The 21,139-nt window shown below is 44.1% G+C and overlaps 1 protein-coding gene and 1 long non-coding RNA gene across 4 annotated transcripts in view; one reads left to right on the top strand and one right to left on the bottom strand.

The window, feature by feature from the left end:
• The window catches only part of LOC123363583, a 30,773-nt gene extending 14,391 nt beyond the window's left edge, over positions 1–16,382 (top strand). Inside the window, exons 3-4 of one of the 2 annotated variants that reach the window (XR_006576817.1) lie at positions 7,985–8,067; positions 16,160–16,382. This is a non-coding gene — a long non-coding RNA (uncharacterized LOC123363583). Of the gene's footprint in view, positions 1–7,984; positions 8,068–8,369; positions 8,468–16,159 lie in introns of those variants that run through there. The other variant, XR_006576818.1, reaches the window with a different exon arrangement.
• Positions 1–21,139, bottom strand: part of PDE7A (phosphodiesterase 7A) — a 149,968-nt gene that overhangs the window by 61,936 nt on the left and 66,893 nt on the right. For both annotated transcript variants that reach the window (XM_045004724.1, XM_045004725.1), the window contains exon 2: positions 17,906–17,966. In XM_045004724.1, the coding sequence (XP_044860659.1) occupies positions 17,906–17,966 (61 nt within the window). The remainder of the gene's footprint in view (positions 1–17,905; positions 17,967–21,139) is intronic.

Genomic DNA, 21,139 nt, shown 5'->3' with positions numbered 1-21,139 from the left:
ACTTCTAGAAAGAGACCTTCTAAAAACGTTAAAATGTATTACTGGCACGCAAAACCTTAAATTAGAGTGAATAAACGAAGACTCAGCACACCACTTCTGAAAAGTTGCCGACTCCTGCTCTAGAAGATGCAGAGGCAACACTGCAGAACTCTTCTGCTAGACACTAGAACTTGTGATTCGTTGGATAAGTAATGTGATGATAGGAAATACTTCTAAAAAAAAGTTTAGTAAAAGAAAAACTTTAGAGAGAAAAAGTAAAAAAATGAAGAAGAGGGAGGGAATTCGGCTTCTACATTGATATTTTCATATGAAACTGGCAAATTGGACAGTGCTGTCCCCCATTCTCAGGCAGAGTGCAGCTGCCAAACTTGAGTCACATCATCATGTAACAAAAAACAGGTCAAGAATAAAAAGGAAAATAGGAGGTGGAGCTCGGAGAGAACCACCACCTGAAGACTTCCTTGGGAGTTTCCTGTCAATAACTGAAACTAATGGGTATCACGCCTCAGCAAAACCTATCTAAAAAAAATATTTTCTACTGTGTTTTGAGTTCCCACTTGCCTGGGTCTGGAGTTTGACAGCTGAGCCAGTCTATTCAATTGCCCATATTTCTCCCAAATGTTATGAAGCCATGGCCTTTGAATGGTAGAAAATTTTGAAGACTTCAGACCTGAGGAGGTCACTTTTAATTTTCCTTTGAAGATTTCAGTAACCTATAGGTTCCATTGTTGTATTCTACCAAAATGGGCTAGATATAGAGGAAGGAATAGTTTAACTATTAAACTGATCATCAAGGTTAAAGGATTATAGCAAAGGAGACTTGCCTGATGACCATTTTCCTTCGCTGAATCTATGCAACATATTTCACCAGCCACAAAAGCCCACAGTGGCAAAGATGTTGACGGCAAAGGGCTCTTCAAGTTATTTGTTTGAGAGCCATTTTGTTTTGCAAGTTCACCAAGTGAAACATAGCAATAGGTTTACAAAAAAGAAGGGCACTTGTTTCTGACTGAAAGAATGAAACACACATAATTGGGGTGGGTAGCGGAAAAGAAAGAGCACCATACTGGTGGATGCATATGGATAGTACAGGGGTAAGAAGGCATGCTTTTATATCTACAGTACAGAGTAGAAATTTCCCAAATGAGCAGAAAAGAATCTGTGGAAAAGAGAGATTTTCACTGAGCAGCTGAGAAGGTAAAGATCTAGTACCCATCAAAAACCTCCTGGTTTTTTTTTTATACATTAAAATACCTAAAGCATTTGCCCCAGAAATATTGGAAAAAGTAGAGTGCTGCAAGGTGCCTAAAGGTTCTGAACTGTAGCTCAAAATAAAAAGACCATCTCCTGGCTTAACTGGAAGGAAGGGAGGACTTAAGAATGGAGGGGATTATAGAGGAACCCTGGAAACCAGTAGACTGTATAATCTATAGACACCATCTGCCTGTAATAGTTCGGTCCCATTCTTAGAAGAAACAGCAATGCTGGTCTTTTACAGGCAGTCCTCTTGGGATGACAAGCCTTCATTGTCACTTCTTGGACCTCATTTTAGGGGAAGACTGCTCCCAATACACAGAAAAGCAGAAATGACAAATACCTGTTGGCCCTGGAGGGACAAATGAGCTGTCTCCATTACCACTGGGAGCCACCCAGGTATTTACAAATGGAATGTGTTTAGCATCTTGTGCAATTCACACTTTCTTTAAATCTGAAGCATCTTCATTGATTTTTTTCAGAGCAGCTTTATTCAGAACAAAGTGAACCAAATGTCCAGTGTCAAAGCCAAATAATTCTTCTGGGAATTAAAACAAAGTTACACCTCCAATAAGAGAAACAAATGATATTACAAAGAGTACTGCAAAAGTACTGTTCCTTTCATCCCTTTATTTTGTTCAGTTCAAGACTGGCTTTAGCCTTTTAAAAAGTTTCATCAAGGGGATATCTGAACTATGGTAACAATCACTACAGAATCCTTTAAGTCCGTTACAAAAGCTTCATAATCTTTTTTCCAGTAATGTTCTATTTGCTTATTGGCTAGATTTTTGGAAGCAGCTGCCCAGACTACAAGAACAAGAGTCTTTATTAACTGAGAAATGCAATCATCCTCTTCAGGGGGATTAGCTTAAATATCTTCTCTGTCTTCCCATGCTTTTTTCTGAAATTCGTGACCAACCCTGCTGAAACTACTCTTTTCAGGATAAGTCAACACACATCTCTAATGACTGCTGAATGGTATTCCCAAATCACCACTGCACTCATTTTAAAGTGATTTTTTAAAAATCCACCAATTCAAAGAGGACCAAAAAGATAAAGAAAAAACTTCAGCCTCTTCAAAGGAGAAAGAAGGAAAAATCTTCTTTGTTGAAGTCTCCAATTTAGTGTGCATGTATGACATGCACATTCTTAGCTATTTTTGTTGGCTCAGTGTGCTAAACTCTGGTTTTCTCCTAGAATAGTTGGAGAGCTTGGACGATTTGCAGTCTGTGACAAAAGACATCAAGGTACCAGCAAAGGGAGAAACTAGCTTGAAAAAGATGATGGTGAAAGAACATGAAGGAAGGAAGAGAGTGCTCCCTTGGCTAACTAGTTGAAATTGCAGATGGAATGCCCCAGTTTAGGGGAAGAGAATCAGACTCAGAATTTAAATGGAAAAGGGAGAATAGCCTGCATATATTAAAAGTAAGACAAAAGGAATCAGGGGGTAACTGTTGCTGAGGGGAGGTTGCTAATTTTCTAACTTTGTTGGCTTTTTTGCTTTTTCTTCCTCCATAGTGATGATGAGCTATTGTAACACCGACAGACCCAGGTTGACAGGATCGAACCTGGGACCTCGAGCTAAATCAGGAGTGGGCAAACTATGGCCTGGGGGCCACATCCGGCCCTTCAGACGTTTTAATCTGGCCCTCGAGCTCCTGCCTGGGAGTGGGGTCCGGAGCTTGCCCCACTCCAGCCAGGGGCTTGCCCTGCTCCACATGTGCTGTGGCTCCGCACGGCTTCCGAAAGCAGCAGCATGTCCCCCCTCCAGCTCCTATGCATAGGGTCAGCCAAGGGGCTCCACAGCTCCCATTGGTCAGGAACCATGGCCAATGGGAGCTGCAGGGTTGGCGCCTGTGGACGGGGAAGCGTGCCAACCTGCCTGGCTGCGCCTCTGCATAGGAGCCGGAGGTGGGACATGCCGCTGCTTCCAAAAGTTGCTTGAGGTAAGCGCCGCCTGGAGCCTGCACCCCTGACCCCCTCCCATACCCCAACCCCCTGCCCTGATCCCCCTCCCGCCCTCCAAACCACTTTGTCCCATCCCAGAGCACCCACTTGCACTCCCAACCCCTCATCCCCAGCCCCACCGCAGAGCCTGTACCCCCAGCCGGAGCCCTCACCCCCCTTCGCATCCCAAGCCCCTGCCCCATCCCAGAGCCCCCTCCCTCACCCTGAACTCCTCATTTCTGGCCCCACCCCAGAGCCCACACCCCCAGCCAGAGCCCTCAGCCCCTCCCACACCCCAACCCCCAAATTCATGAGTATTCATGACCCACCATACAATTTCCATACCCAGATGTGTCCCTCGGGCCAAAAAGTTTGCCCACCTCTGAGCTAAATGCATGAGCCTCTACTGCATGAGTCAAAAGCCACATGGCCCTTAGCTAAGGTTATACCAGACTCATCAATATCTAAGTCATCTCGGTGCCACTAGAGGGGACAGAGCACCACACCCAGGAGGTGTGTGGGTTACACTATGGAAGTGGGGATTGTATAGGGCAAGTAGTTCAGATCTAGCTGAGAGGTGCATTATCACCAAAGCAGACAGTTTAGAGTAGGCCACTCAATGCCCCATAACTTCCATGCCCTATATTGGCCAAGACTCCCCAAAATGGATCTTGGAGGCAGCAGAGAAGAGCAGAAAAGCCAGAACACGATAAGAACAGAAGGAAATCAAGAACATTTACAGGAGAGAAAGGAGGAACATTGAGGAAAGCTACCCTGTAGCTATAGACAGAAACAGCTGACTGGGACCAATATAGCTGCATCATGCTTACAAGATTTCAGAGCACACAGCAGAAGAGTTCTACAGGGCTGTATTTCTATTTTTGGAAGATGAGCCATTCTCCAGGGTCTGAATCTGGACTGCAAAATGCTTTTGGAGAATGACAGAGTGGTTGAATAAATTTTTTGGAGTGTAAAAGGAGAGAGTATCCATCTCAAGCTGACAATGTTCAGTTATACTGCCACTGATTGAGTCAGTTAAGGTTTTTCCATTATTTTCAGGGATTTTCAATCTTTTTCTTTCTGAGGTCCCACCCAACAGACAATAAAAATTCCAGAGCCCACCTGTGCCACAACAACTGTTTTTCTGCATATCCAGTAGATTAAAAGACAGGGTTGATGTTTGAGGGTAACAAGCAGGACAATTGCCCAGGGCCCCACAAAGCTAAGTTGCTTGGGCTTTGCCTTGAGCCTTGGGCGGCAGGGCTCTGGCTTCGGTTTTCTGCCCTGGACCCTAGAGAGAGTGAGTCTAACGCTGGCCCTGCTGTCTGGTTTATTTTGGCAGACTCTCTGAAACCTACTTGCGCCTCCTCCTCCCCCCGGGGACCCCAGACCCCTGTTTGAGAATTGCTGATTTAGGTATCCATAAGGTTATGTTTTAGGTAGGATTTGGAAATACTGCTGCACCACAGTAACATCACTCCAATTGGGGTCACTTGAACCTCTATTCAAGCCCTGGATTCCAACAGCCTGCACATTTTAGAGAAAGCAATTTCACAATCATCACAGCCAAACAAAGCCAGTAGGATAAGTTCTAAGTAGTCTTTCAGTTAATTATATAACAATTTTATAGGGCTGTCGATTAATCACAGTTATCTCACGTGATTAACTCCAAAAAATTAATCGTGATTAATCGCAGTTTTAATTGTACTGTTAAACAATAGCGTACCAATTGAAATTTATTAAATATTTTGGATGTTTTTCTACATTTTCATATATATTGTATTTTGTGTTGTTATTGAAATCAATGTCTATATTATTTTTTATTACAAATATCTGCACTGTAAAAATGATAAACAAAAGAAATTGTATTTTTCAATTCACTTCCTACAAGTACTGTAGTGCAATCTCTGTCATGAAAGTGCAACTTACAAATGTAGATTTTTTTTGCTACATAACTGCACTCAAAAACAAAAACAAAAGTAAAAACTTCAGAGCCTACAAGTTCACTCAGTCGTACTTCTTGTTCAGCCAATCGTTAAGACAAACAAGTTTGTTTACATTTACAGGAGATAATGCTGCCCGCTTCTTATTTACAATGTCACCAGAAAGTGAGAACAGGCATTTGCAGGGCACTTTTGAAGCCGGCACTGCAAGGTATTTATTTGCCAGATACACTAAACATTCGTATGCCCCTTCATGCTTTGGCCACCATTCCAGAGGACATGCTTCCATGCTGATGAGGCTCATTACAAATACAATGTGTTAATTAAATTTGTGAGTGAACTCCGTGGGGGAGAATTGTATGTCCCCTGCTCTGTTTTACCCACATTCTGCCATATATTTCATGTTATAGCAGTCTGGGATGATGATCCAGCACACGTCGTTCATTTTAAGAACACTTTCCCTGCAGATTTCACTAAACGTAAAGAAGGTACCAATGTGAGATTTCTAAAGAGAGCTACAGCACTCAACCCAAGGTTTAAAATTCTTAAGTGCCTTCCAAACTGAGAGGGACAAGGTGTCAAGCATGCTTTTAGAAGTCTTAAAAGAGCAACACGCCGATGCAGAAACTACAGTACCTGAACCAACCAAAAAAGAAAATCAGCCTTCTGCTGGTGGCATCTGACTCAGATAATGAAAATGAACATGTGTTGGTCTGCACTGCTTTGGATTGTTATCGAGCAGAACCCATCATCAGCATGGACGCATGTCCTCTGGAATGGTGGCTGAAGCATGAAGGGACTTATGAATCTTTAGCACATCTGGCATGTAAATATTTTGCAACACCGGCTACAACATGAAAAAAGTTGATGATGAAAAAAGTAGTTACTAATTTGTGCAAATACAGTGAGCTTAAAGTTTGGGAATACAAAATGACCACCAACTAATGAGAAAGTAGGAATGTGTATTATAATAGGGATACAAGTATCCAGACAGTAAGATTCAGAGTACACTAAAAGTAAAACAGGGCAACTCCTCTTTTAAGGACTTAGTTCATTTGACAAGTTAGCAGTTAAATACAATAAAATACAGGAAGGGAGTTATGCTCATCATAGTAAGTCTGTTTCAGGTGCTCTACAACATGCAAATGAATTCTAAATATGTACAAAATTAAAATTAAGAATACAATATTGAATGTTTTTATAGATCTAATTTTATTCCAGTTCTGGCCTTTCAAAAGAAAAATAATAAATATATCATAGGAAGTTAGATATTGCCTTCAAGTTCATTGTACAGTATTCAAATGGCAGTGATGAGTCACGTTTTGTGTTCCAAACCTGCATTTTGGTGCATCACCACACCACTTCTATCCTCTTGAGAAATTATGGGTTTGATAATCTGTTACTACAATTCCATATTTTTCCATAAAATTCCAGAAACCAGTAAGAAAACCAGAAACCAAACCCTTATCCCCATTAGAATAGAATCTATGGTACCTCAATCTTCTTGCAGACTTAGCTATTATCATTAGGACTATATTTTATCATAAATTTAATGTTAATTTACATTTCTAGTCCCTTTCATTAAAGCATCTCAGAGCACTTTAAAAAGCTGGATACATATTATCATTCCCATTTTAGGGAATAAGCTATTCATTTTTATGCTTTTGAAACAGTAAACTTCACTTTGCTAATTGAAAAGAAGAGGCACTAAGTGTCACATTACAATTAAATCACAAAAATAAAGTAAAATTCACTAATGCTAAGGGACAAAAATCCCCAAAATGAGAAAATTCATATTACAAAAACTCAGACCTGAATTTACTTTCTTGTACCTAAGTAGAGGAACACAAACTATATACAATAAGATAACCGGCACTTTGGAGAACCCTGTAATGCATGCTGCAAAGAAGTATATGAGTATAGAGTTTCATTCCTAAAAATAAAATAAGGAAAAACATTCCAATATATGAGTAACAGAATTGGAAAACAAATCAGTCAATTTCAACAAGCTTTTAAAAATAAGCATCTTTTTTTCACTCGAGAGCTCTCTGAAGTATTTGCTCTGTGCTTTCTCAGTCTTAGAAACCTGAGCCTTTGGAAGCAGACACCAGTATCACAGCATATTACAAATTCATAATTCCAAAAGATAGAGGTTACTTACCTATAACTGGAGGATCTTCAAGATGCGGGATCCCTATCTGTATTCCAAAAGTGGGATATGAACGCTCACCATGCACCTGAGTCTGGAATTAGTTGTAAGCAGTGTCCATTGGCTCACACATGCACCATAGATCTTCTCAAGCTGCCAACCAAATGCATAAAGAATGGTGCAAGCCAATGCCTCTCCAGATTCCCATTCTTACCACAGTGTAATCAATCCACAGCAGAGTGAATGGGGTGGGGGGGTAGTGGAATACAGATAGGGACCACACATCTCGAAGAACCTCCAGTTACAGGTAAGTAACTTCCATTTCTTCTTCAAGTGATGGTCTCTATGTGAATACTACATGTGGAGATTAACAGATAAGTGGTGGGTGCGAGGATGCAGAAGTAATTGGCTGTAGTACTGCTGTCCCCATAATCATAATTGCAGCTGATGACTGTACCAAGGTGTAATGTCTTGTGAAGGTATGCAAAGAGCTCCAAGTAGCTGCCCTACATATCTCTAGTATGGGTATGTCTCTCAGAGATGCAACTAAAGTAGCTTGCCCCTTGGGGAAATGAGCCTTTACCCCTTCTAGGAGCAGGGAGAGAGGAATGTGCCGATATAGGTACCTCGATTGCTCTGTTATGGAAACAAATAATTTAGGTGTCTTTCTACCATCCTTTGTTCTTTACAGATAAAAGACCAAAGCCCTCCAGACATTCAGAGAATGTGGTCTTCTCTCCTCTTCTGAGGCATGTGGTTTAGGAAAAGATACAGGTAAGTGGATGACCTGATTTTGTACAAAACTTGGAAACTACTCTGGGTATGAATCTGGAGTAGGAGCATAGCAAGAGCTTTTCTTTATAGAAGGTAGAATATGGTGGGACCATATTCTCCCAGCTCTCTGGCTCTTCTGGCTGACATTACAGCTACCTTCATGGACATTGAGCATATGGCCAGCTGCTCAAAGGGAGACTTAGTGAGAGACTAAAGAACAAAACTGAGGTCACACTGAGGTGTGGACTTCATCACTGGTGGAAAGGATCTGAGAATCCCCTTCAAAAATCTAACTGTGACAGGGTTTGAGAGAGATACGGTTATCCACTGGAGGATGGAAAGCAAGGCTGCTAGATGCCCCTGCAGGGAACTGAACGCAAGACCCGAAGACCTAAAGGCAAGTAAGATACTCTGAGGTCTGGTCCACACTAAGAAGCGGGGTCGAACTAGGGTACGCAAATTCAGCTACGTGAATAGCGTAGCTGAATTCGAAGTACCCTAGTTCAAACTACTCACCCGTCCAGATGCCGCGGAATCGAAGTCCGCGGCTCCAAGGTCGACTCCGCCACCGCCTTTTGCAGTGGTGGAGTACCGGAGTTCGAACTATCGCTTCCGGAGTTCGAACTATCGCGTCCAGATTAGACGCGATAGTTCGAACTCCGAGAAGTCGAACTCACCGCGTCGACCCGGCTCGTAAGTGTAGACTAGCCCTAAGATATCAGGATTCCAGTGGAGCCTGGAGACAAACTGCGTTGATGAGCCCAAGTGGAGCCCAATTCCATTTAGCTGAGTAACAGCTTCTTTTAGAGTCTTTTCTACTTCGGTCAAGGATGAATTGCAACCCTCTTGGAACATGAGCTTTCTGTCTTTTACGCCATCCAAATACCAGGCTCTGAGTTGCAGTGGCCCTGGATTGGGTGGATGACCTTGCTCCTGTGTTGGGTTTGAAGGGTGGGATGTTCATGGGAGGTTATAATGAAAGCTTGAACAGACCCATGAACCAGAATTGTCTCAGCCAGTTGGGTGTGATGAGGATGACTTAAGCTCTGTCTTGGTGGATCTTCTGTAAAACCTATGGTATCAAAAGAACTGGAAGGAAAGCTTACCCCTGGCACCCTTCCACACCATCAGGAGGGCATCTCTCAAGTCTTTGCTGAGGGTTGCTCTAGAGCAGCGGTTCTCAAACTGTGGGTCAGGACCCCAAAATGGGTTCCAACCCTCTTTGAATGGGGTCATCAGGGCTGGCTTAGACTTGCTGAAGCCCAAGCGCCACTACCCAGGGCTGAAGGGGTCAAGTTGCAGGCACCCTGACTGGGGCTGAAACCCTTGAGCTTCAGCATTGCCCCCCCTGCCTGGAGCAGTGGGGCTTGGGCTTTGGTCCCCCACCCACCCAGGGAAGTGGGGCTTGGGCGGGCTCAGGCTTTGGTCCCCCCTCCTGAGGTCGTGAAGTAATTTTTGTTGTCAGAAGGGGGTGGGGGTGCAATGAAGTTTGAGAACCCCTGCTCTAAAGAAGTACCAGGGAAGCTTCCTGCTCACCTGTGAGTGGGGCTCATCAGGGAGGAGTTCTGAGTGCGGGGGGCGGGGGCGAGACTCAGCAGGAGAGTCTGGGTTTGAGGGGGTCTGGATGCACAGGGGTTGGGCAGATGGGGGTGCAGCTCCCTGTAAGTGGATCCCTCCCTGTACAGCTCAGGAGTGATGGGTGCAGGAAGTGGGTGGAGAGGGGCAGTTTTCAGAACTTCCTGCAGCCAGGGGAGAAATCTGGGGGTAGGTCTGACCCAGCCCTAGATGCTGAGCAATGGAAGAGGAAATCGCGTCCTCCCCAGCCCAGCCGGGACTAGCAGCTGAGCATGGCGCATGGTAGGAGCCACCAGCCAGGTCTTCTCCAGTCCCACCTTCTCCCCACAGTGATTTATGCAGAAAGTCATTTTTCTGCGGGGAAGCAAAGAAATCTGTGGGGACAAATTCTGCGCATACGCAGAATTCCCCCAGAAGTAGTCAAAATGTGGATTTTTCATGATTGACATAGATACCTTGGAAAAGTAAAAGGTTGAGCAGAATATGGGTCATGATGTGGACCTCCTTATAGGAGTTTCCTGTGAGAAGCCAGTCACTGAGATATGGGAAAACTGTAAATCCTCTTCTTGTCCCAGCAGCCACCACTGAAAAACCCTGGGTGCTGTGAACAGACCAAAGGGGAGGACTCTGAATGGTAATAGTTTTGCTCTAAGAGGAACCTGTGGAACCGCCTGTGGGCTGAATGGATATCTATATGAAAATATGCATCTTTCATGTTGAAAGCCACGAAGCATGTGCCATTCTCTAACAAGAGAATTACTGATGCCAAGGGTATCATGTTGAATTTTATTTTTTTTTATAAGCTGGCTTAACTGACATAGATCAAGAAGTAAGGAGCATAGACTCCCTTTCCAGGGTGTTGAGGCGGAACCTTTTCTATGGCTCCCCTGAGGAGCAGGGAGTTCACAGCTCCTGTCATAAAATCTCCTCATAAGAGTGGTCTCTGAAGAGCCATCGGGAAAGGGGTTTGGAGAAGGAATAGTCAGAAACTTGTTTAGACAGCCCCCATGGGTACTCTCTAATACCCATGTCTGTAGTTAGGGCCCTCCAGCTTTTGACAAATTGGGTAAAGCAGCCTTCAAACATATGAATAGGGGAATGAAAAAGCAGCAATAAAGGGATGTGGATGAAACAAACTCTTCGCCAGGGGTTAGAATACGACATGGTGGTGAATGTTGCAAACGGTGGGTTCCTGCATCTATATACCCTCAATCTCTTGCAATGTGGCTCCTGAGAACATTGATGATAAAAGGGCTAAAGAGGTGGGTCTTGCCCTATATCCCTATTTCTGATGCTTCCTCTTGGGGACAGGGGTATAAACACCCAGCTGGTGAAGAACTGTTCTTGAGTCTTTGAGAGAGTGGAGAGATTTCATCCATTTTCTCATGGAACAGGTTAACAGTGTCAAAGGGCAGATCTTTGATGGAACTCTGCCTCTCTCTAGGGAAACCTGAGGATTGTTGTCGTTGTTGATCCCTTGAGGTCGAGGATGATCTCTTTCACAGGTTTTATTTTTTATGGGACACAGACCCATTGGTAGATGTTGCAGGTGGTGTTGGAAGTCAGGGTTGGGCTATGATTGCTGGGTGACAGTTGTCTGTCCTTTATTTTATGCGTTTTTCTGCTACCAGGGCAAGACGATTTTCCTCAAATGTGGACGTTCCTTCTCTGACAAGTCTTCAACAGTTATCCCTATCCTGGGTTAATGTCTCCCAATGTGTGGTATTGATGCCACATCTCTTGATGTTTATCTTGAGGATGTCTTTAAAGTGTTTCTTTTGGCTTCTCCCTTTCCTTTCTCCTTTGGTGAGTTGGGCATACAGCAATTGTTTTGCTTAGTGTACATCAGGCATGCACACACATTGCCTGCTCCACCTCAGCTGGTGCCCGATAATCAGGGGCTCAACACAAAGGATGTTGACCTATCTGAGGACACTGACATTATTGCGGTGATCCTCCCACTTTATGTTGAGGATCTTCCTAATAAAGTGCTGGTGCTGGTGTTCCAGGTTTTTCAGGTGATTTCTATAGGTCATCCAAGTCTCACAGCCGTAGAGGAGAGTTGAGATTACCATTGCTTTATAAACTAAAAGTCTAATGTGTGTTCTGATGTCGTGATTGTTGAACACCTAGCGAGACAGTCTGCAAAGGCAAGGCTAGCACAGCGGATTCTGTGCTGAATCTCAAGGTCTATGTCTGCCCTCTGTGAGAGATAGCTGCCAAGATAGGCAAAGTATTCTACATTTTCCACTTCTTCTCTGTCAATGTAGATCTTCCTTGCTGCATCCGATAATTGACCGGGAGCTGGCTGGTGGAGAAATTTTGTTTTGCCGATGTTCAGAGTTAGCCGTAGGCTTTTGTAAGCTTCAGAGAAGCAATTAAGGACTGTTTGTAGATCCTCCTTTGAGTGTGCAAGTACAGCACAATCATCTTCGTACTGGAGTTCGGTAACTGTTGATATTACTTTAGTTCTGGCATGGAGACGATAAAGGTTGAAGAGGTTGCCGTCAGTCTGATATTGGACGCCAATACCATGTGTAAATGGTCTTGGTTAACATTTTCATAGCTGCTAAGAAAATGGAGAAAAGGGTGGGTGCCAGTACAAAACCTTGTTTTACACCAGTTCAGATGAGAAAGGGCTCACAGGTAGAATCACTGCACAGGATGGACACAGTCATCTGTTCATGGAGGAGTCTTACAATGGTGATAAATTTTCTTGGGCAGTGAAACTTTGACATGATTTTCCACACAGCCTCACTGTTGACAGAGTCAAAGGCTTTGGTCAGATCAATAAAGGCCATAATTAGCTCCTGGTGTTGTTCTTGACATCTTTCCTGGATCTGCCTAGCTGAGAAAATCATGTCGATGATGCCTTGTGATGGTCTGAAGCCACACTGCGACTCTAGAAGTACTTCCTCTGCAAGAGGGAGCAGGTGATTCAGTAACATTCTAGCAAGAATTTTCCCTGCGATGGAGAGAAGGGAAATGCCTCGATAGTTGCCACAGTCAGCCCTATTTCCCTTTGTGAAAATGGTAACGTTAGCGCTATGTAAATCAGCAGGGATTTCTTCAGTGCGCCAGATTTTGAGGAGCAGTGTAGTGGGGCAGCTGCCCCACTCCCTGAGAGTGTGGGCTGCAGCAGGCCAGTGCGCCTGTGCAAATGGGCAGCCAATAAGAGAAGGGCTTATTGAGAGCCAATCGGGGCCCAGATTGGAGGCAGCCGATCAGGACCAGGCTCAGCCCTATAAAAAGGCTGCTCAGAGAGGGAGCAGGCGGTCTGTCCCAGGCCTTAGATAGGGGAAGGTCTGTCTCCAGAGTTGGGAGACTAGCACCTGGGACAGCGAAGTGCTGGGCAGGCCCAGGGGGAGCAGAAGGGAACTCCAGCCCAGTGTCTGCCAGGCTGCAGGCCCTGAGGGGAAGGGCCTAACCGTTGCGAGGGGCCGAAGGGGAGGTGGCCCAGGGACGTGGACAGACAGAGGGAGAGAAGGAGGGCAGGACGGCTGCCACTAGAGGGTCCCTGGGTTGGGAGGCAGAGTGGGCGGGCTTGGGTCCCCCTCTTCCCCCTTGCCTTACACCCGGCTGATGGTAGTGGCCGTCTAGGGCTGCACCAATCCCCTACCAAGAGGAGTGTGACTTTGGGGATGCAGTTGCCCACATTGGCTGGGGCTCAGAGAGACAGCTGATTGACACACACCCCCCAGAAGGGGGTGAGGATGGAAAGAGGCACTGCCAGAGGGCAGTGGCTTGAAGAGGACACCGCAGGTTGGGAGCAACACGGGTCCACACGCCAACCGAGGGTGAGACAATGGACGGGACACCACCAGGAAGGGGCGTGCCACTGGACTGTGCTAATTCCTGGAGTCACCAGCGGGAGGCGCTGTGGTGGTGAATCCCAACACTGTTACAAGCAGCAAATGAAGCTTGTTAGTCAGTGTTTACCCCACACTTTCAATACTTCAGCTGGTATGCCATCAGTAATAGTAATAATTGGAGATATACCAATCTCCTAGAACTGGAAGGGACCTCGAAAGGTCATCGAGTCCAGCCCCCTGCCTTCACTAGCAGGACCAATTTTTGCCCCAGATCCCTAAGTGGCTTCCTCAAGGATTGAACTCATCAACCCTGGGTTTAGCAGGCCAATGCTCAAACCACTGAGCTATCCCTCCCCCCCTGGTGCTTTATTGTTCTTTATTTGGTTAATTGCTTTGAGGACCTCCTCAGGTGTTGAGTGGGTTGGGAAGAGTTTCTAACATTTTCGGATCTCAACAGTGTGAGGCCACATGAGGTTGGTTCATACAGGGTCTCTGTCTCACAGAAGAAGCTCCACATATGTCTGTCAGAGAATGCTTGGATTTCTTTAGCTTTGTCCTCCCACCATTTTTATTTTTTTCATTTTTTTTTAAATTTATTTCTCGGATCCTCCTTTGAACTTCAGCTTTGAGCTGATGGAAAGAGTTCTGCTTCTGATAGGATGATGCATGGTTCTGCCAGTCATAGAAAGCTTTTCTCTTTGGGTTAAAAAGGGCTGTGATCAAAACATTCTCATTGTCAAACCAGTTCTGATGGTGGTGGGTAGCAAGGCTGATGGATTCCTCACAAGCCTCATGGATGGTAACCACGGATCTGTCCTCATGACAATGGTCATAGCCATCCCCCTGGATGTGGTATCTGCCACATCCACCACAGCTTAGAGTGAAATTTTTGCCACCAATTTGCTCTCATCCACTAAGCCCTGAAAGCAGGTTCTATTCTCCTCAGAGAGCTTGTCCTTAAACTCTAGAAATCTAGCATAATCGATAAAATCATGTTCGGCCAAGGGGGCCTAATAATTAGAGATCCTGAACTGGAGAGAGATGGAACAGAATACCTTTCTTCCGAAAAGGTCGAGTCTCTTATGTCCCTTATCAGAGGAAGGAGCCTTTGGGTGCTGATGCCTGGACCACTCTGTGGCTGCCTACTTCCCCCTCCACCTCCCGCAGGGAGTTTGGTGGATAGTGAGAGAAGAAGAACTCTCGCCCCTTGGATGGGACAAAGTAGTGCTTCTCAGGCTTCCCGGAGGTGGGAGCACAAGTAGTAAGGGGGTGCCAAACCATATTTGCTAGTTCCATGATGACCTCATTGATGGGGAGGGCCATTCTGCTGGGACCAGAGGGCTGCAGAATGTCTAGTAAGCTGTGCTGAGGCTCCTGAATTTCCTCCAGCTGGATTTATAGCTCTGCCACTACCCTATGCATGAGCTCTTGGTATTGTTTAAAGTCATCCGGGGAGACGGAGAAGATGGAGTGACCACCTCACCCAATGACAATGACAAGATTGCTCTTGGAACCATCAGATCTGGCTCACCTTACTCCTCCTAATACTCTGACAGGGCTGATTGCATATAGCTGTGTGATAGCAAGAAGGACTTATGCACAGATCCTAGGTATCTGGGGTAGGGCTCCTACGGTCCTAGTATCTCCAATAGATTGATCCATCAGCGGAGGGGAACCCCATGGAAGAGGGTACCACCTGTCCCTTGGCCAATCAGGTCTTGTGGAAGATCAGAACCCTGAAATTCTAGGAGTTCTGTCTGGGGCCGCCTGTCCTCAGTGCCACAGAGACTCCTATAGAGCATCCGACTCATTGAAAAAGAAGGCCAGATCCCTGATCACGAGTGGCTCCGACAGTAATGATGGTTGTGCTTCAAGACTAGCAGGGAGAATGGGAGAATAACTCCATCTCCTTGTGACAGACTCCTCCTCCGTTGTAACAACATCCCTCTTCTGGGGAGACATATTTCTCCATCCACCGTGAAGAATGAAGAGAGTCCATGGACAGAGCTGGAGCCTCTCTGGTTACTGTGGCTGTCAGCTCACTCTGTGGCCGTATCACTATTGGTACTCCCTGGGTTCCCGCAGTGAATGGAGGCACCAGGAACTGTCTATTCTGCATCTTCACCACCATCAGATCCATGACCTCACATGCCTCCTTCTCTTGTTGAGATTTAGTCAGGCCTAAGACTTTAGTGCCCATGCATGCTGGCTCTCCCAACTTTGATGGGGTAAGGAAGCGATCCCTTCTTTTCAGGATAGTTTTAGACATAGATGACTTGCCTTTCCATCTAAGAGAGTGCCCCTTACTCTAGTGTGAAGACCTAGCCTCCGTTCCCGAGCTTGTGGTCGGATAGGTGCTACTTGCTTGTTGAGACTGATGTACAGGGTGGGTCCCCAGCCCAAATCTGACCGAGGCTTCATTGCCTTCTCCATGAGGTGTTTTCTGAGTCTCAACCCTCATGAGTTCTGGGGGGAAAGGAGTGAGATGCTGGACTTGGCAGAAATGTGAACCTCACCCAGGCAGTAGAGGAAGTGTTGATATTTGTTGTTCACAGAAAAGGAGTTAGAGAAGGAAACAGTTTTTGAACCCTGGGCAAAATCCCAGACTTCTCGGGGGGGGGGGGGGGAGCAGCGGAGGAATGCTATCTAGCTATGCTGCACTATTCTACTAAAACTAAAAAACTAACTACATATGATTCTTATAGGAGTGACACAATAAAAAGGAGCTGAGAACACCAAAAATTCTGATGCAAACCATGTGGTGGTAAGAAGGAACTGGAAAGGCTTTGGCCCACATCGCCCTTTATGACCTTGGTTGGGAGCATAAGGAGAGCTACTGCACGTGTGCAAGCCAATGGACAATGCCTACAAGAAATTCCGGACACAGGCGCATGATGCACATGCATATCCCACATATGGCTACACATAGGGATCATCACTCAAAGAAGAATCATGATACCAAAAAAAGAAAATCCTCACGATTTTTAACCGAGTTGTATTACTTTTTTAGTCTGGTACCTGACTTTTGACTTTTTAGGGGGAATTTCCCCTTTGTGTAGGAGCATTTCAGAAAAAGGTCATCCTGAAATGCACAATCTGGGAGACGTCCTCTTCTTTTTACTTCTGGTTGATAGGCAGGACACTTCAATATCATCCTTTTCCTAGGCACTGATCTCAGCTCTCTCTTCTGTGCCCTACACCCTGCAGCCCTCTCTAATAGGCACTAACCCCAATCTTACTGTACTTTCTCTAAGCACTGCCCCATCTAGCTCCCACCCATTGACACAGTCTCCCGCCGCTGTAACTGGCTGCTGGCCCTGGCATTTCCCTGGATGCTGCCCTGTTCTAGGAGAGTGAAATCAAGCTGGGGCTGACTCCCAGAAGGTTGAAGAAGAGGAAGACACTCCTGGGATACTTTCACCACCCCACCCCTTCACCTCCTTAGGGCTGAACAAAGGAACAGGATGGGAAAGAGCTACCCCCTAAGCTAGCACCCTCAGCACTTTCTCAGCTCCATGGGCTGCTCTTCCCATCCTAACCCAGGTAGCGCATGCAGGAAAGCAGAGAAGTCCTGCTTCAGTTACTCCATTTTAATTCACATCATTATTTCAAGACTGAGACTTAAGACAGTTTCTATAATGAACTTTAGAAGTGTAAGACAAAACTATTCTTATATGCAAATATTTACTCTGTTATAAACGATTCAATTTTAATTACACCTCTACCTCGATAGAACGCTGTCCTTGGGAGCCAACAAATCTCACTGTGTTATAGGTGAAACCATGTTATATTGAACCTGCTTTGATCCACCGGAGTGCGCAGCCCCCCCGGAGCACTGCTTTACCACATTATATCCAAATTCGTGTTATATCGGGTGGCATTATATCGAGGTAGCGGTGTATAACAAAAAATGACAGGTGCTAGAATGTTCTGCTATATGCATACTGAATGAGGGACAACAAAAAGTACTGCAATACAAATACAGACTTTACATAATATTGTTTAAAAATGAACAAACAAAGGTCATTGCCACTCATTAAATCTATTTTTTCTACAGATTTAACTAAGGTACACAAAACATAAGCCCATGCAAACCTGTAAGATTCTTATCCTGTTAAATATTTTTCCTTAAATCCAAAACTAATGAGGAAACACTGCCTTCGGTATCTTAATACATTTTGTGACAGTAACCATGGTTTCCTTATATCTTTACAGCACTTTGCACAATGGAGCCTCAATCCCAAATACAATATTTGGGTGGAATAACTTTTTTGCAGCAGTTAGTAAATGGCAAAATAAGTTGACTAAAATAGTGACAGCAGAAAAAAGGACAAACTAAAAAGTTTTTAAATACTGTATTTATAAATTACATTACAGTTCACCACAACCATTTTAAAGCAAATAGTCACAAATATAGATCACTGCTGCAATACAGAAGTTGCCATGCTTACCTAGCATACGAATGTACAATGCAGTTTGATCAGAGCTGTCATAGGAAATTGCTCCACGTCTCTGTAAAAAATAAAAACAAACATCAATCTATTTTATGGATGATAATTAGTCTGACCCTTAAGTTGCATCTCTTGTGAAGAGCCATGGTCAACTTAATCTTTTAAAATTGACTAATTAAAAAAAATATTCAGTTTTTGACAGTGCATCTGTCAACAGTGCATCCTAATTTTATCCTGGCAAGAGCAGAGAATTGCCAAGAGAAGGAGGGAACTAGTAACAGAGAAGCCAGGAGAGGAGAACTGCTAACACAGGGTTTATGACAGTGGTCCCCAAACTTTTCACATCACGCCCCCTCTTGTCCCATTTGCGCCTCCCCCCCATGAGCCACTGTTGGAATCACAAGCAGAGTCGCACTTGGGCTGGCAGCCGGGGCCATGGCTGCGTGCAGAGCCGCGGAGCAGAGTTGGGGGAAGCGGGAAGCAGCGCGGGCCGAGGGATGTGCTGGCCACTGCTTCCCGCAGCCCCCATTGGCCTGGAACGGCGAACCGCGGCCACTGGGAGCTGCGATCGGCTGAACCTGCAGATACTGCAGGTAAACAAACTGTCCCAGCCCACCAGCAGATTTCCCTGATGGACTGCGTGCCAAAGGTTGCCGATCCCTGCTGTATGCAGTACCTATCTGCCAGATGCAGACTGATACTAACAATAAATAGAACAGAATATGTCCACAATGCTTACAATCTTCCTCTACTGTCAATGAAACTGAAGCCTCAGGCTGCTCCCTCCCTTTCACTTTTGCAGATGAGAGTGAGGCTGACTGTCCTCAGGGAACATGGTGTCTCCTTACCATGTGAGGGCCGGCAGCAACCATAAGATGTGGATATGACTGAGATGAGATGACAAGCAGCACAACCAAGGTAGCACAGTGCTAGGAAATGGGTTAGGAAACTGAGGCACAAAAGACAGAGGCATGGGGCTGAGGATATAGACCTGACCTGACTTTGTGTATGGCCCTTTATCAGAGAGAGGGAGAGTACTAGGGAAGCAGGAGGCAAGGAAGGGGGAAAACTGGGAACAGGTACTGCTGTGCCCCAGGTAGAGAAGAAATCTGCCTCCCACTGCTCCGGAAGTATAGCTGCTGAGTCAAAACAGTAAAAGAAAATATATGGGAGTTCCCCTATCTCAGCAGAGAGAAGAGGGTAAGTGGAGTCTCTATCTGAATAGCCAGGGAGAGCTGTTCATTTAGGATTGACTTTTCATCCTGAAATTATCACATACACATTGCCAAAGGAATGAAGGGGAGTTAAAAAGTCAAAAGATAGACTAAAAACGTGATTTAATTTTTTATTTTTTTTTAACTCATGACTTTTGGGGCCAATCTCAATTTTTGAAGGTTTGACTTATGGTTTTTTGCTCTCTTGAGCGGCTATGACTCACAATTTTTGATCTCTTGAGGTTGCCAATTCTGCTAATTTATCTTCTTAGGGAGGTGTAAAAAAGGAACAGGATGGCAGCTCCCCATACCCTAGGGGACTGGAGGCAGTAAGACAAGTTTCCTCCTAACTTAGAACAGTGAGGCCTACACCTACACACCCACACATTTAAGGTTCAATTTTGACAGATTACACAAACTGGAGGTAGGCGATTCTTCCCCTGGAAGTATAAAAATACCAGAAAGCACGCAAAACACTTTAAAACAAATCTTGAATATTTCAAGTCACTTGTAATGTTTAAGGTTGGCAATACCCTCTCCTCCAAGTCATTCCTTTACAAGTACTTCTGCCAAAAGGAATATAAAACACTAGCCCCTCCCCCTATAGATATCTTAACTATGTAAACTGAAGACAGTTCTAAAGCAAGACTCACGCATTAGTTGTGCTATTCAATCAATGCTTTTCTCTACATCCCATCCAACATTTGTACATTACAATCCAATGAAACAAACTCTTCAAGCAGGGTCTTTGTCTTCTTACCTGCTTCAATGCCAACATTGTTGGAACTATGCAAACATATATCAAACCAACAGTTATGGAGGCAGTAACAGCAGTTCTTACTATGTGTGGGTGGTGTATGTGTAAATCTGTACTTAGCTACCACAATAGGAACCTTAAAAAAATAATCAAAGGAATAATCTGTTACATTGGAAAAGTTAAAAAATTCTCTCTCTTCTGACTAAAAGTCTTATTTATTGCAAATTTAGGAAGACCAAAGGTCTAATAACATAATGATGTTTACCAGTAGGATCAAGTTTGTTTACTTTCTCCACTTGCATCATTGAATTGTTAGGCTCCAAGGCCTGAATTTATATTTATTTAATTTAACTTGCCTTCTTTTTCAAATGAAAAACAAAAACTTATTCCTTTCATTTTCAGGTCAGAAAAGGATTTCCTCAGAAGTACATTTTATCTTTATTATAGTAGTTCCCAGAGTCCCCCAAATCATGGTTACAAGTTTGAAACAGTACAAGAACCAATCAATAACCTAAAATATCTTGTCTAAGAAATGCTTATAAATTTATTATTTCTGGGAAGAGAAATTAAATATGATTTCATGACAGGACTTCAACAAATTAGGTATTTTATTAGCTAACGGGAAAAACTAATGATTGAAATAATAATTAAAAATAAAATAGAACAGTATTTTAACTAAATATTTGGTATAGAAAGCAAGTATATTTTAGTGAGGTTGGCTGTAACACAAAGAAGTAGCAAGTAAATTGTTCAGAACAGAGGTTGTATTCACTTTCCTCACAGAAAAGGCAGAAATTATTTTCTGTTGAAAATATATTGACTTACTTTAGTGTAACAGATCAGAGTATGATTAATCTACAATTAACTCCAATGCAGTCAATAGTTATTCCAGATTTACACTGGTATGGCAATTGAAATCTAGCAAAAATGATTTAATAAAGACAAAATTTAAAATCCTACGCATGCATGAGAGGTCCCAAAATATTTTAATTTGTGATCAATTTAGTTTTAATGGAAGTACTAGAAAATGCTATTGTAAAGCACACAAGGAGTTTAACTATGTACTGATTTATATATCAGCTATAAAATGTAACAAGCTACTGCAAAACAGTCTTAGTATTTGCTATTAACTAGTTCAATAACTAATTTTTAAAGTCAAATATTAATGGAAATTGGTCAAATTAATACCACATCCTTCAAAGGAAAATAAATGTAATTGCAAGCAAGTGATGCTAACCAGCAATAGTGATCTACCCAGCGTTA

The sequence above is a fragment of the Mauremys mutica genome, chromosome 2, assembly GCF_020497125.1.
Source record: "Mauremys mutica isolate MM-2020 ecotype Southern chromosome 2, ASM2049712v1, whole genome shotgun sequence".
Classification (NCBI taxonomy): Eukaryota; Metazoa; Chordata; order Testudines; family Geoemydidae; genus Mauremys; species Mauremys mutica.
Note: the sequence above shows the minus strand (reverse complement) of the source record. Positions and strands in the feature narration are given on the sequence as shown.